At 37.6% G+C, this 14,599-nt stretch overlaps 1 protein-coding gene across 2 annotated transcripts; it reads right to left on the minus strand.

Moving 5' to 3' along the window:
* Positions 1-4,677: 4,677 nt before the first annotated feature.
* Positions 4,678-9,541, minus strand: otpa (orthopedia homeobox a). Of its 2 annotated transcripts, none has more exons than XM_077194229.1 (3): positions 9,505-9,541; positions 8,655-9,055; positions 4,678-5,951 (listed from the first exon to the last, which is right to left on the minus strand). In XM_077194229.1, exons 1-3 carry the CDS (start codon positions 9,539-9,541, stop codon positions 5,427-5,429), a joined length of 963 nt encoding a protein of 320 aa, XP_077050344.1. In that variant the 3' UTR covers positions 4,678-5,426. The 2 variants fall into 2 exon arrangements, with proteins under 2 accessions (XP_077050344.1, XP_077050343.1); XM_077194228.1 differs by having other exon boundaries at positions 9,466-9,541.
* Between the last annotated feature and the right edge of the window lie 5,058 nt (positions 9,542-14,599).

The raw sequence follows: 14,599 nt of genomic DNA on the forward strand, positions 1-14,599 counted from the left end.
CACGGTAAGAACACTGTTGGAAACTTGGAATCACTTTCTGACGATTTTTTTCTATGAACCATAAAACATTGACAGGCAATCAGCATAACTGCAGCGCCCGATAAACTGAGCGTTGTTGTGGACCCTAATATAGTAAGGCTATCTTTATAGTTTTCGCTCTTGAGGTCCATCCACACCAAGCAGGACAACTATAAACTATATTAGTGGCCATAAGCAGGTGTTGCAGTTTTGTCCTCTGTCACTTTAAATGCTCTAACGTTAGCTCTGTAAAGTCTGGTGGATTCTGGTTGGCTGTCAATGTTTTTATCATTCATCAGCTGAAAAAAAAATACTCCTAAAAGTGATTTCAAGGATGTCATTCCTCTTTGCCATTATCATGTTGTTTGGACTCTGCTACTCTTTTTTAAAACTTAGGCTACTATAGTTGTAGCTATCGTCGTTGAACAGGCCTTTAAGGCCTAACCAAAGTTACAACGATCACTTTCAGAACAATGTTTCCAGCTGATGAACGATAAAAACACTGACAGCCAATCAGAATCCACCCGACAAAGGTCGGTTCACACCAAGGACGATAACTAAAAAGATAACGAAAAATGTTCTAAAAACCATTCTCAATATTAAAGAATAGCAGGGTTCACGTCACAGCTATAAGGATAACGGCACGGAGAAATGATATGGTTAAAATCACTTTCAGAACGATTTTATTCAGTTGATACTGGTCAACGAAAAACGTTAACAGCCAATCAGAATCCATCCTGCTGTAACGAGCTCCAGCATTTAGAGCTACAGACAAGCACGTGCTTAAAATAAACAGAACAATATTGTCCACTGGTGTGGACACTAATATAGTTATCTTTATAGTTTTCCTTCTTGGTGTGTTAGCCTTAATTAAATATGTAAATATTACAATGACATCGCACTGTCTGTCAGATTTTTAAAAACAAAAAAAAGTTTTGAAATGTTCTAATTTAATTAATCTCAAAAATGTTATTTTCATCTACAAAACATGCATTTGGATCGAACATTTTAGGGGGGAAATAATAATTTAAAAAAAGAATTTCAATAGAGTGCTTTGAAAATGTAATGTTGTGCTCAAAATAGGCCTTAACACCTGGTCACTATAGCAGTATCATGTCAGACTCAATCAATTTACTGTTCTCAGTTCAGATAGATATTAGATAACAGAAAATAAGGAAGATCCTACTCCTCTCTCTCTCTCTCTCTCTCTCTCTCTCTCACACACACACTCACTCTCATTCCTTCTCCTCTCCCTGGGTCTGTCCATCCAGCGAGAGCAGAATAGATGGTTATTCTAAAAGGTGCTGATTTCAGCTATAAACTGTAGGGGGAATGCGTGTGATGTTCAATAAGGCTTTCCCATACAGAGACAGAGTAGAGAAGACAAACTCGTTTATGAGCAACACACAACCCTGTCCTCCTGAATTACCCACACACTAAATTCTGCTTTACACACACATACAAACAACAGCAACACTTTGGGGGATTTGTGTGTAGTGTGTAGGTTTTTCGCCTACCAAGCAAATACAGGTGGAAATATAGCCATTAAATCACTATTGCACATGCATTTTCTACATGCATTTTTTGACCAGAATCACAATCAGTTTAACTTCCTGAAACCACCAAGCAATCCCCTAGCAACCATGAACAAAATAGCAAACACATAGCAACGCCTGGGCAACCACCCACAACATTATAAATGACAAATCTTCAGAAAAGGTAAAAATCCGGGTTGTACAATTTTGTTTTTATACCTTCTGATGCATCAAAGTGATATTTTTTTGTGCTGTCAAATTAGTTAATTACGATTAATTATATATATATATACACACACACACACTTTTATGTTAGGTGACTTAACACCTCGATTAATTGATTTTACAGCACCAATGATTTTGTCTTAGATACTAAATCAAACATGCCGTCTGCAATTAAACATCTCAGGAAGATTCCTTTTATGACTCTGTTGTTGTGTACTAAAACTGTATTTTTGTTGCTTCTTATCATGGTAGCAATCAATTAGACTATATTACATCCGATTTATTCATCATCCTGGAAAAGGTCATTTGGTTGCATCGAAATCACATACTTCCCTGTCACTGTAGGCAAAAGTATGTGACAAAAGAAGTAGCCTATGTCTGATTTCACAGTCCTCATTAAAGAGTAGACAAAACGTACCCGGTTGACCTAGCCTACTGCTTCCGATGAGATTCTGAAGTATGCATACGATGGACACTTTACCATCCCATGAGGCCACGGGAGAGGATTTGTGAATGGCAGTAAAGCAACTGACTCTGGTAAGTCACATGATAATGACAACATGGCGAATCTAGTACATCCAGGTTACATTCATCCTACACACTCTTACTATATAGAAATTAGACTTTTTAGTGGTCGTGAAGTATAGGCCTGATTACTAAAGAAGTCACTACTCAAGTTAGTATGCAATTTCAGACGCAGCCTAATTCAAGTTGACTGCATTGCATTAAAAAAATGATCAATAAGTTATGAAAACATATATTTTTACATTTTCTTAACTTATCAAAATAAGTTAAGCAAATTGCAACTTTTTATAAGTTATACAAGATTCAACTATTTTTTTTAAGTCAGTTTAATGTAGCTAATTTAAGTTTACATGATTAAAACATCCAAGTTGATTGTACTTAATAATTTAAGGCAGCAACTGTTTTTCCTAGTGTATTTCATATCTTGTATGCACGTATGGTGGTGGTTGAGGAGAGATCCCCTGACATGATTGTAAAGCGCTTTGGGTAGTAGCCTACATGAAAAGCGCTATAAATGCCTCATTCCTTGATTCATTATAGGCCCAATCCTGTTTTACCGAATGTTTGCTGACTTATAGGTCTACGTGTACACCTACATTCCCCAAGTTATGCTGCATGTTTTTAAATTATGCCTTAAAGTAATTTTACAGTATGTAACCTTGTAACCTCAGCTTTATATTATCTCTACCTCTCTTAACTGCATAGTCTCTTTTTCACACATACGTCCACATGCACGCGCTCAGATACTGATACACACGATCTTTAGGCCTGGAAAATTAATGAGTTCTCATTCATAACCCAGACAGAGAAAGCTATATTCACCCTCCGATGCTTTATTGACTGATTTCATTTATTTGCCAGAGATGGATTGGAGGGAAGCAGGCCACATTCTCCGCTTGGCTCTCTCGCGCAATGCATTGTGGCGGGTCAGTGTTCGCCTCTCTCGTCAGCGTGTGACAAATTAACTAACGAGGAACGGCCTTCGCATTTCCACAAACTAATTAACCCGGCAGGTACTGAAACAAATTATAATATTTATGTAATATCATCTCGCATCTGTTTGCAAGGAGCACATCCGTATCACCTGATCTCTCTTTTAGACGCATGCACGCGGTCACAAATACAACATGCCTCCTCACTATTACGCGTTCAAACATGAAGGAGAACCACTTATATTTGATCAACATGATTCCTTATTTTCAAACACTAACATGACCAGTTCCACTGCATGTTGGTTGATTTCAAAGCTCTTGATAATAATCTATAATTTGCAATGCCACATCACAGTTATAGGCTACTAGGCTATCATTGCTTTTAACCTAATATAATGTGGGCCACAATGTATAGCTATAACTGAAGATTTGACAATGTTTTCAGCTATAAATGTATGCAACAACGTTCTAACATTATGATTTAATTAGCCAATTTAATTAATGTAATGCTGATAATTTATAGTTTCCTCTTTAGGAATTGGATCAATTATTTCTATAAATAAATAAATAAATAAATAAAAGTTAATCTTACCGGTCCATTTGTGTAGGCGGTATGAGCTTAAATATAGGCTATTCACGTGAGAATATGGAGAATATAGGCCTATACGTAAAATGCCTCAATAAGAAATTTCTTATTTTGGCGTTCTGGTCTGGATGTATGAATTATTTCATGAGCTCTCGTACAGCAGTCATTTTGCGCCATATACATGACTGTAGCCTATTATTATCGCAGACAGTGATGGCGCGCTCTTGATATTGTATTTGGCTGAGTCCTGATTTCTCATCTATGAGGTCATAATGCCAAGAGACCAACAACCAATCAGAGGGCGAGTTAATGTCAACCCCTGCAACGTCGCCAAATAGAGGAAAATGTAAGGCTTGTTCGACTTGAACCGGCGCTGCACAGACCGATCGGTTGATGACATCAAAGTACCGCGAGAGCGATTCAAAAGCATAAGGAGCCGTCTGCTCTCTAATCGCTCTCGCGGTACTTTGATGTCATCAACCGATCGGTCTGTGCAGCGCCGGTTCAAGTCGAACAAGCCTGTAGTGTTGGGAGAGATAATGACTCGATTTGAAAACACTTTCAATAATAAGCTATTAGCTGACATTATATAATGCAGATCAATAGTTTATCTACATTCAAATATTATTGTAAATATTAAAATAGCCTATAGGTTTGCGACATTTCTAACTAATTTGAACGTACATTAGGCATGCGTCGGGTAAGCAGCTAATACAATAATATGTATTTTTACTACATTAAAGGTGTATGAAGTTTTACCCAATCCTAAACAAACAAACGTTTCACAAAAAAAAAAAAATCAGTTTTTCCCCTCAGTGTACCCAAGAATAACAGAAGATGCGAGCTGTCAATAATGACATATTGAAAATGATTTTATTCGTTAATTTACATTCAATCGTTATAAACATGTTCAGGAAACAAAACAGCCGTTAAGAAGAAGATCAAACATTTAAGAAATTTATATTGGTATAAGCACATACATTAACTTAGAACATATCACAAACTGACCGAATGGGAACAGGTTAAGAATGCTTTATCTACACAAAACATCCTATATAACAGCATATAACAAAGTCATACTTTTCTTTTAAATGAAATTTCCCCGTTGGTGTTGTTGTTGTTGTTGTTGTTGTTGTTGTTTACCTTGGTCGACACATGCAGTCAAGTTTCTTAATTCTTTTGGAGATATTTTCCTTTCTTTCATTCACTGTCTTAAAATTTAAACGAGTTCTCCCATAATAACAATAATAAGGATGATATTAAGAATAATACTAAAAACGAGTGCATCGTCGCTCGGCTTGTTTCTCTGAGATCGAATGCAAACAAATACATTGCAACAGTGCAGATTGTTTTCTGTCCAGGGAGATGACATTTGCGCACAATTAAATTTGAAAAAAGAAAGTGCTAATAAATAATAAATTAATAAATTAAATAAATAAATATGTTTTTTTCAGCCTATGACGCTTTAGGTTTTATTTCCATCAGGAGCGCACAGTTCATGTGTGGTGTGTTTACTAGAGGACAGTCGTATCCACTTCCTTGTGCGTCACTTAGCCAGAAATGGAGGGTGGAGGAGAAACAGGGGGTGAACAGCACGTCAAAATATTAGGTGAAACTCATTGACACTGTGTGCTCGAGCGCTTTGCGGCGCAGGGACGCGATGCTCGTTCCTCTCCAGACGTCAGAGTCCGGGGAGCTACACAGCTGAGGCGAGCCGGTCACATTGTTGGGGCTAGAGAGCGACGCGGGCACCATACCGGGGAAGGTGGGTTGGTAGAGGTGGGACTGGAGACCGGAACCATTGGAGGACATGTTGGACAGGCTCATGGAGTTGTGCGGCGGTCCCGCGCCAAGACTGCACTGGGATAGAGACTGTGCCATGGCTTGTTGTCGGCCTAGGGAAGGTGGTAACTGCAGTTGTGAGACTCCCGGCATCCCAGCCGCCGCCCAGCGGCTGTCATTAGCGTGAAAAGAGCACAAGCTGTCACCCATGGCTGCCGCGGCCGCCGCGGCGGAGGGGAACTGCGGTAGGCCGTGGTGGTGAGTAGGCAGCAAAGTGCCAGGAGCGCGGAACACGTTCGTGGTCTTCTTGCGCTTCTTCCATTTGGCGCGTCGGTTCTGAAACCAAACCTGCAAGAAGAGGGAACAAAAAAAAGAGCTCACAAAATGCTGCTTACATACCATTAGAAATGCATTTAATAAGCAATTTGAACAAAACATCCATTTAACATGGCCTCCAAGATATCCCAATGAGAAATGTTGTGACTGTGATAAGAATAGACATATACAGTAACAAAAAGACAAATTCATCCTTACGTTCACTATAAAATAATAAGACAATACGTGTGTGTGTGTGTGTGTGTGTGTGTGTGTGTGTGTGTGTGTGTTTAAAACAAGCACCAAAAGTTATTATAATGTCGCATTGTAGATCACTTAATAGCAATTTTATGGCTTTTGAGTTCTTAAAAATATAGCCTAGAGAATAAAACGCATAAAATAAAACGAATTGTTTTAAAGATCAAAAAAAAAAATGCGCAAAAAACTAATTATCTACACTTTACACACCAGGAAAATATGATTATTTTGCATTCTTATGGCACTTATGCAATAGTTTATTTGTTTGTTTGTTATTAGTAATATCAAAATAAAGAAAAAATATATAGCCAAAAATGTCTTGTTTTTATTCAGATTTTTGTTTGTTTGTTTGTCTTTTGCTTTCTCTGCTTGATAAACGTCTCGACATCACAAAATTGCGCTATAAATGCTGTCTGAAACGATAAGGAATCACAATATTTAGACTCTCCATTATTATGTGCTCGATTTTAAAACACCAGTGCGTAAAAAGGCCCACGGTAAATGGCTCACACAGTGTTTATTTCCCGAGGTCCTTCGGGTTTATAGAGATCTCATGCGCGCTCACAATGATTAACGAGCAGATTCTGACCCAACGAAAGGGGAAGAAAAAAATGTGAAGGGATTCATATTAGATCCCCCGAATCCCACTCCACGCAACCAGCCGTGAAATCCGGACTCAAATGCATTACACTTCAGAGGATAAAAGAAAATGCAATTTCTCATACCATTAAAAAAAGACAGAGCAGCATCCGCGCGCAAGCCATTAAGACGTGCACGCTGACAGACCTATTTCACGAGACCGCAAAACAAACCTAGTGTGCTGTTTCAGGTGTGCTTACTGAAGATCACCGCGCGGTCATAGTGGCACTCATTTATTTTTTATGCAAGTAAAATAGTTGCATCCGAGCTCAGGCCTGCTAATTATGGTGATTATTATTTTACGCAGAACAGTCTTACGCATTGAGCTTAATAAGCCTGTTAAGCTATAAATAATTCTGAAATTGGTTGATAATAATGGTCTTGATTTTATTGCACTATCAACTTGAAAAGCTATACATATATAATGAGCCTGTATACATCAGAGAGAGAGAGAGAGAGAGAGAGAGAGAGAGAGAGAGAAGGGGGAGAGAGAGCGCGCTGGAATGCCGCCCGCGCTCGTTGATTCTTACATTTATTTCGCGGGTTCATTTACCGCTGCATTTGCGACTGACCACCAATCACAGGAGCAGCACAAGTCATAATCTTATCAAAGTGATTAAGATATCGTTCTGCTCCGATGGCTACTATAAAAATAATGGTATTGTAAAAGGAAAACGACCCGAACGACAAAATAATGAGAATCGCCGCATGTTTTAAATGGGTGCACATTCAAAACCCAAGGAAATGGTGATAAACGTAATCTGAATCAAATACAAATAGGCCTAGTATAATATGTAACAGATATATTAATTTTTATAATACAAAAACAAAATGAATTTAAACCTTCATGAAGGTGGTATTTTGGGCTGTGGAGGTGATAAACACGATTCATAATCGTAATTGGGTATTCGTGTGATTTGGATTAAAATAACGTTTGTGTTATTATTTTGTTTAAACTACTGTTTATTTTAAAATATATTTAAAAAAGAGAAAATATGCTACTATTGATACATACTGTCGTATTTAAAAAAATATTTACGCTTAGACTAATATCAATATGAATAGTTACGACAGTTCCTCTTCATTTTTAAATTATTTAGATTTTTTCATGCATTAATCTTGATGAGAAAGCTCATTCGGATATGTTTTCACGAGTTTGAAGAGTGTTTTCATAAACAATTTTACACGATTATTTTCATGTATAGGCTAATTGTTTTTGCACGTTCTGTCGACAAACTTTAAATCTCGGCTCATCGTGTAAACAAACAGAAATGCAAATTCTCATTAATCTATATTTAAAATTTTATATAACGAAATAAAAATAAAATATATATAAAAATATAAAAATATATATAACATTTTAAAAAGGCTACATGGGTCTTTTTGTAAATAAGTTAGAACGCGTTATAATTCCCTGCTATTTGTAGTGCTCTAGCCTTCCTATTTTAAGAATATAAGATTAGTATTTGAATAACCTATATGATAAATATTTAGCATGCATTATAATGTCCACGATAGACAATACTTGATATAGCCTATGCAATTTATAATAAATATAATCCGAATAACGAAAAAAGACGAGACTAAAATTAAAAAAATAAAAACTCGACCAAAATCTCTTTGTTTTTGTCGGATATATCTTGCTTCAGTTTTATCTTTTTTAATTTCAAACATAATAATTGCAGGCAGCTTACAATAAAACCTTATCTTTTGTATGGAAATATTATATATATAGGCTATATATATATTGCAGAGTTAATACAATGTTACTGTCGATTCAGCAATGATAATCATATTATTACAACAATCCGTAACCAGTGATGATCCTTCTCCACTCACCTGCACGCGTGATTCCGTCAAGCCGATCCGGAGCGCGAGCTCCTCCCGCATGAAGATGTCCGGATAGTGGGTTTTGGCGAAGCTGCGTTCCAGCTCGTTAAGCTGAGCCGGAGTAAAGCGAGTCCGGTGCCGTTTCTGTTTCTGACTCTGCTGCCCGCCGGTCTGGCTGGGGTTCTGTTGCTGCTGCTGTTGCTTCTCCTGTTCCTTACTGTTCACCGCTACACCCGACGGATTGGATCCAGCACTGTTGATATCGTCTCCGGGAAGAAGGGTGGTCCCTTCCACTGCATCGGAGACCGGGGCAAGTTCTCCAGGGTGTCCCGGGTCAGTCCCACCGCCGCCCAGCCTGCATTTCAATGCCTCTCTGTGACCCAGAAGCTCGGCCGCGGCATCCTTCATCCCTGAAACAGAGAATTGGACAAAACCGAGTGAGCTCAAAACTAAGACCAAGCATTGCTGAAAAAGAAACAAGTGTTAGTGCAGAATATCCTTTTTCTAGACAGTCGCAAGCAAGCATTAATTCTTATGCAAACATCTACCAATTGAAACTAGCATAACGTGCAAATAATGGTAAAATATGTTAAGACTAGCTCAGAACAACAACACAGCAGAATGCCATCTTTTAAAATAACTAATTCCATTTGATTCTCCTCAATATCTTGGAAAACGACTAAATCAAATTACTGCGTAATATAATAATAATGATTACTTCTCCAATGAATTAGCTCGCTTAAATCGAATTAAAATAAAATAAGAGACAAATTGTCAATTTTCACTGCTTGATTTAGATGAAAAGAGTCCTCCAGCTTACAGTAGAGTTGCAGACCGGAGTTTGGCGTTGATAACTCACCGAGGCGAGCATCCAGCAGGTCGGCGTGCGAAAGCATCGCGCACCGCTCCAGGGCGAAATGCTTTCCCAAAAAAATCTCTATGACTTTAAACTATTTAAAAAATATATATGGCCTAAATGAAAGCAAATTCGGTTTGTGGTTAAAAAGGAGGTTCCTTGCATTATAATGTCCTTTAGAGGAACTGGGAGGCGCTTAATAGTTGAATGAACCCATGAGCTCCTTCAAATAAGAGCCAATCAGCGTTGAAGCCTGGAGGTGTCAGATGCGCGAAGCCTCTCTTGCTGCCCTCCCAAGTTCATCTCTCCTTGTTTTTGATCCCGACTCCCAAATTATAACCTTTAAAATGACCTATTTCAGAAAGCTCTTCGAGAAACTCCCTCATTCCCTCAGAATTGGTTTAATTGAGCGTGATGCCAGAATCATTGAGGGGCCCCTGATTATTTGAGGAGAAACAGCGAATTAAACTATTGTTATATAAACGTGTCATCCTTATCAAACCCATATGGTTTAGTAATGGCTTCCCAAAGTTTATTACTGGACTAAACGATTAAACCATGCTCTCTTTATTATATGAACTCATTTGCTTGGTTTTTATGCGCTTATAGATTTAAAAAAAACGAGCAGGTTTCCAATTGACCCCGTCGCGTTTAAATTATAAGGTTATTCTTAATTTTGCAGACCTGATATTTTCCACTTTTGTCACTTAATCTTTAGTGATAATTTCACGTTTCCTCGTGAAAAAAAGGCCTTGTGTCTTGACATGTCCAACTCGCGCCTTTTTGGAGACGAAGTGAACCTCTTCTAATGTTTCTAGTAGCCCGGGGCAGCCAACAACAAAGTTTAGATTAGCCATATATCTCAAACCAGGGTAATTTTCAACATCATTAGGCTTTTATGCAATTAGTGCCAAATCTATACGCTTTTTATTACGATTATTAGCGGGATCAGTATAAATTAAGGCTGATTTAGTAGTGTTTAGGCCCGACTGTCACGGAGAGAAGGAACTTGGAGTAGCTAAATGATATGTGAGCAAATTAGGTGCATAATTCGGTGGAAAGTCAAAGTCAGAAATGTGCTTCCAGAAACAGGGATACCCCCACGAAGGGAAAGGGGGGAGTGCGAGGACTTTCGCACCAAAATAGATACATTTAGACTTTAAACACTCTACGCTGACAAATTGTATTCGTTGCATTGATTTTTCATCCAATTGCCCCAAATTAACTTGATTTATTTCATGCAAAGAACACTCAACTGTCAGAGCAGCCCGTTTAACCAATAAACGAACCTGCATTTACTCCAATTAACACAATAGCTTTTGTCACACATGGAACTGATGAAAAATATCAGACAACCAGTGCAAACAGACTCTAAGCAGATGTCAGTGGGATGGTTTAAAGAAGGCTACTCTTTTATTTGCAAGAGTGAATAGTGTCTTTTCACTGCGCACAAAGGACGCGTCCGAGCGAGAAACTTTTTTTTTTTTTTTGACAAGCCACCAATCTGGTGTTAAGAACAAGAGTGCGCGCCTCCAGTCGCCGGGTCAGACGCGACTCTTGACTCGCCGGGGAAATGTATATGCCTCGCTGAAAATGAGGAAAGGAAGAGAGTGCGGATTCAATTTGGAAACAATTGTTCTTGCGCTGCGTTTTGATATCCGAAATGTCAGAGAAGGCGAACGAGGCACCGGGCGCGTAATGGAAGATCTCGGGTTTGTGTTCATCTCACACTTTCCTTTTGTCCAGGAAATAGACTGTTCTTTGTACGGGGCTTTTTTTGAATTGGGATGTGGATATGGCTTTATACCAGAGACGTAAATATAAATCGAACACGGTTCTGTTATTTGATCCTGTTGGAGTTGTAATCATTTTCATTCTACACCCTTAAAAAATAAAGGTTCCTCAATTGTTCTATTCAAAGAATCATCTTATTTTCAAGTGCCAGCTTGATTTATTTATGGTTCTTTGGAGATTAAAAACGTCAAGTTCAAATTATTCGTTTACTGATCATTTCTGGTTCTAAGTGGAACCTTTATTTTTAAGAGTGTGTTTAAGATATGTAAAATTATGCGCATGCAATTTTTTCTAACAATTTTGTCATCGCTGCTCACATGTGTATTTTTCCTCGCGTATCATAGCAAGAAAAAAGCAAACAAATGCATTATCTCAACAATAACGATCATTTGAAATCATTACATTGTTTGGCCCGAAACACAGTTGTCGCGTGATTGATAGCGCGCTTCATTTTACGACTTTTCAATGGCTCGATCCTTTTATAGCTGTACAAACAGAAGTGAATCACTCTTATGGAGAAGCACGGTCATATTTAACCGACTAAAAGTGCGACAGACGCCTAACGATGTTTATGAGTGAATGAAGGGCTGCCTGAACTTCATAATATAAACACATAGTGTGCAAGCTGAGACCCTCAATTAAAATTCCAATATTCGTCTTACTGCTTGCTTTTGCCTTTATTCGGCTGTAAGAGGGGTTTTGTGCCTCGGATCAAGGGGTTTTCCCTAATAAATAAGTTTTAAATTGTTGCACACAAACAGAGCAAGGGCTGAAAACTGTCTGGCTGAAAACACATTGGCTTTCTCTAATGCAATTCATTCCGTCTGTTTACCTCGTAAAATGTACAGATTGAATTTCTGTACACCAATACCCGGCCTGCAGCCAGCAAGGGGATTTCAAGCTTTATTTGTGAAACGCGAAGCGAAGCAAAACATTTTATTAAATGCATTTGAGGGGGATACACAACTGTTTCCTGACCTGACCAGTAATGAAAAAAAAAAAAATTCTCTAGGTCCTCTAGGCTACAGCTAAAGGTGGCGATTACATCTAAAGTTCAAGAATCAACACTATAAAAACCCATCGAACAAAAAGCCATATGTTAGCAGACGAGTACACTGATATAATACAAATCTATATTAATACTATATATTTACTATGCGTACACTAATAATATACATTTAAATTGTTTATTGTGATTTGTATGCACACAAAACACTACAAATAATGTAAATATGTAATATAAAAAAACACCATATAATAATAATAATTGCATTAATCAAAAATTAGGCCAACAACCAAGAGCTCCTTGTTGTTTTTTATCCAAATAATTGAAAGTAATTCTACACTGTAATTAATATATATATATATATATTAATTATATATATATTCATTATTTATCACAACAATTTTTCTTTTGTCAAATCAAATCAATAATTTATGTGGTTCAGATAACATAATATTTTGAGTTTCTGTTGATTAAACCAATCTACTTTATTGTATTAACTAAAAAATAATAATTTCAATGAACATTTTAAGGCAATCAGGTTACGTTAAGTTAAACCAACAATATTTTTTAAAGTGCACGTTTCCCTTTAAATCTGATTGATGCATTAAGAACTATAACATTTTTTAATAAATTCAAAGACACAAAACATTTGGCACGTTGAGATTGATAAATCAGTGTAAAGTTAAAACAACAGCTATCATTTTGATAACTTTTAAACAATACATTATTATAAAATATATATTTATACTAATAATAATATATGTATAATATTTATTCATATTATAAAGCTACTTTATTAGCCCTTTGAGCACAGGGATTACAAAAGTTATGCATGGATGATAGGGTGTGTGTGTGTGTGTGTGTGTGTGTGCGTGTGTGTGTGTGTGTGTGTGTGAGAGAGAGAGAGAGAGAGAGAGAGAGAGAGAGAGAGAGAGAGAGAGAGAGAGAGAGAGAGAGAGAGAGAGTAATTTGGGAGGTGATTCAGAAGCAAAGCTGAGTTGCATCTCTCTCTCCCACCAGATAGCGTTAACAAGCTCGCATCAATCTTACACTGCATATAAATAAAAATAGACAAACAAACAAACTCGCGCCCTGCAAGTTAATGCGGCGCATCTGAGTGGAAAGTAGACATTTTCACGCGCTCTGGAGATGAGGAGTGACTTTTAATAAAATCACAAGAAAAACAAATGTAATTCTGAACGCGGTCTGGAGCTGAGAGGATTCTGCTCCCTCACTCCTCATTGTGATTTTCAACGAGGCTTTTGTTAGACTGTCACTATCGTATGGCCTTCATATCCACCATCACATCTGTCCCACAAGGTTCACTGACATACTTTACACATTTCCACACATAGCCCACATTATTTTGCTTCTACACCAACACATAGAAACTCGTTAGGTGTCAATTTGAGGACAAAATTACAGACTAATAATCAGTAACTCGACCATTTGCACATATAAGGAAACATTTTTATAACAAAAAATAAAGATATTAAAACATATTATAAAGACATAAAACATAAAGAATTAACAAATTATAATAAAGGAATTACTTAGGCCAACTTTATTTATGATAAAATATAAAATCACCCAATTCACTGTCAACTTGTCGCGTTTAAAATTAAGTGGTGCGTGAAGAAATGTTTTTATAAAGAAAGACACACACACACACCCAACCCCCCCCCCCCCCCCCCCCCCCAAACACACATACACACACACCTTATCATTAAATTATAATATCAATAATATATATAATTATTTATTCAGCCAAAAAAAATTTTTTAAACCACTTTTCCATCCGAGTTTCGTGTAGCCTATATAGCCTGTAGCCTATTAAAGAGTACATTTTTAGCTATTTTACTCCCAATGACGCGAAAATACTGTTTGTTTGCTTATATAACTCATACAGATGTTTCTGCATTTTTAGATTTTTTTTTAAAATGTATTTACGTAGCGATATCAAGTCTGTCCTTGTGGGCACATTCGGTCCACACAATAGGCAAAACCTGCTCCACCACGCCCTTACAGATGCGGCATAACGCCCTCTTTCTCCGCGCATGCAGTTCCACGCCGGAATGTGATTCACGGGGCGTCTATATTCACTCAATTAGAGAATTCTAAAGAGAAAATCGATCGTCCATCTGCAGAAATGCCAGTTTAACAAATTAGATTCTTGTTTCGTGCAGGTGATGCGGTGACATTCGGGGGGATTAAAGGTAATAAGTTGTTGTGTTATAGCTGGAGGAGGAGGAGGAGGGGGGGTGATGAAGAACCCCCCACACACCCCCACATCCATCA

The sequence above is a fragment of the Siphateles boraxobius genome, unplaced genomic scaffold (genome assembly GCF_051911475.1).
Source record: "Siphateles boraxobius isolate OS27281-9 unplaced genomic scaffold, OSU_SipBor_1 11, whole genome shotgun sequence".
Lineage (NCBI taxonomy): Eukaryota > Metazoa > Chordata > Actinopteri > Cypriniformes > Leuciscidae > Siphateles > Siphateles boraxobius.

Coding starts and splice junctions, on each gene's coding strand:
- otpa (XM_077194228.1), bottom strand. CDS start 9,541: ATGCTTTCGCACGCCGACCTGCTGGATGCTCGCCTCGGTGAGTTATCA. Junction 9,056..9,465: donor CTCCGGTCTGCAACTCTACT/GTAAGCTGGAGG, acceptor TCTCTGTTTCAG/GGATGAAGGATGCCGCGGCC. Junction 5,952..8,654: donor TGACGGAATCACGCGTGCAG/GTGAGTGGAGAA, acceptor CTCTTCTTGCAG/GTTTGGTTTCAGAACCGACG.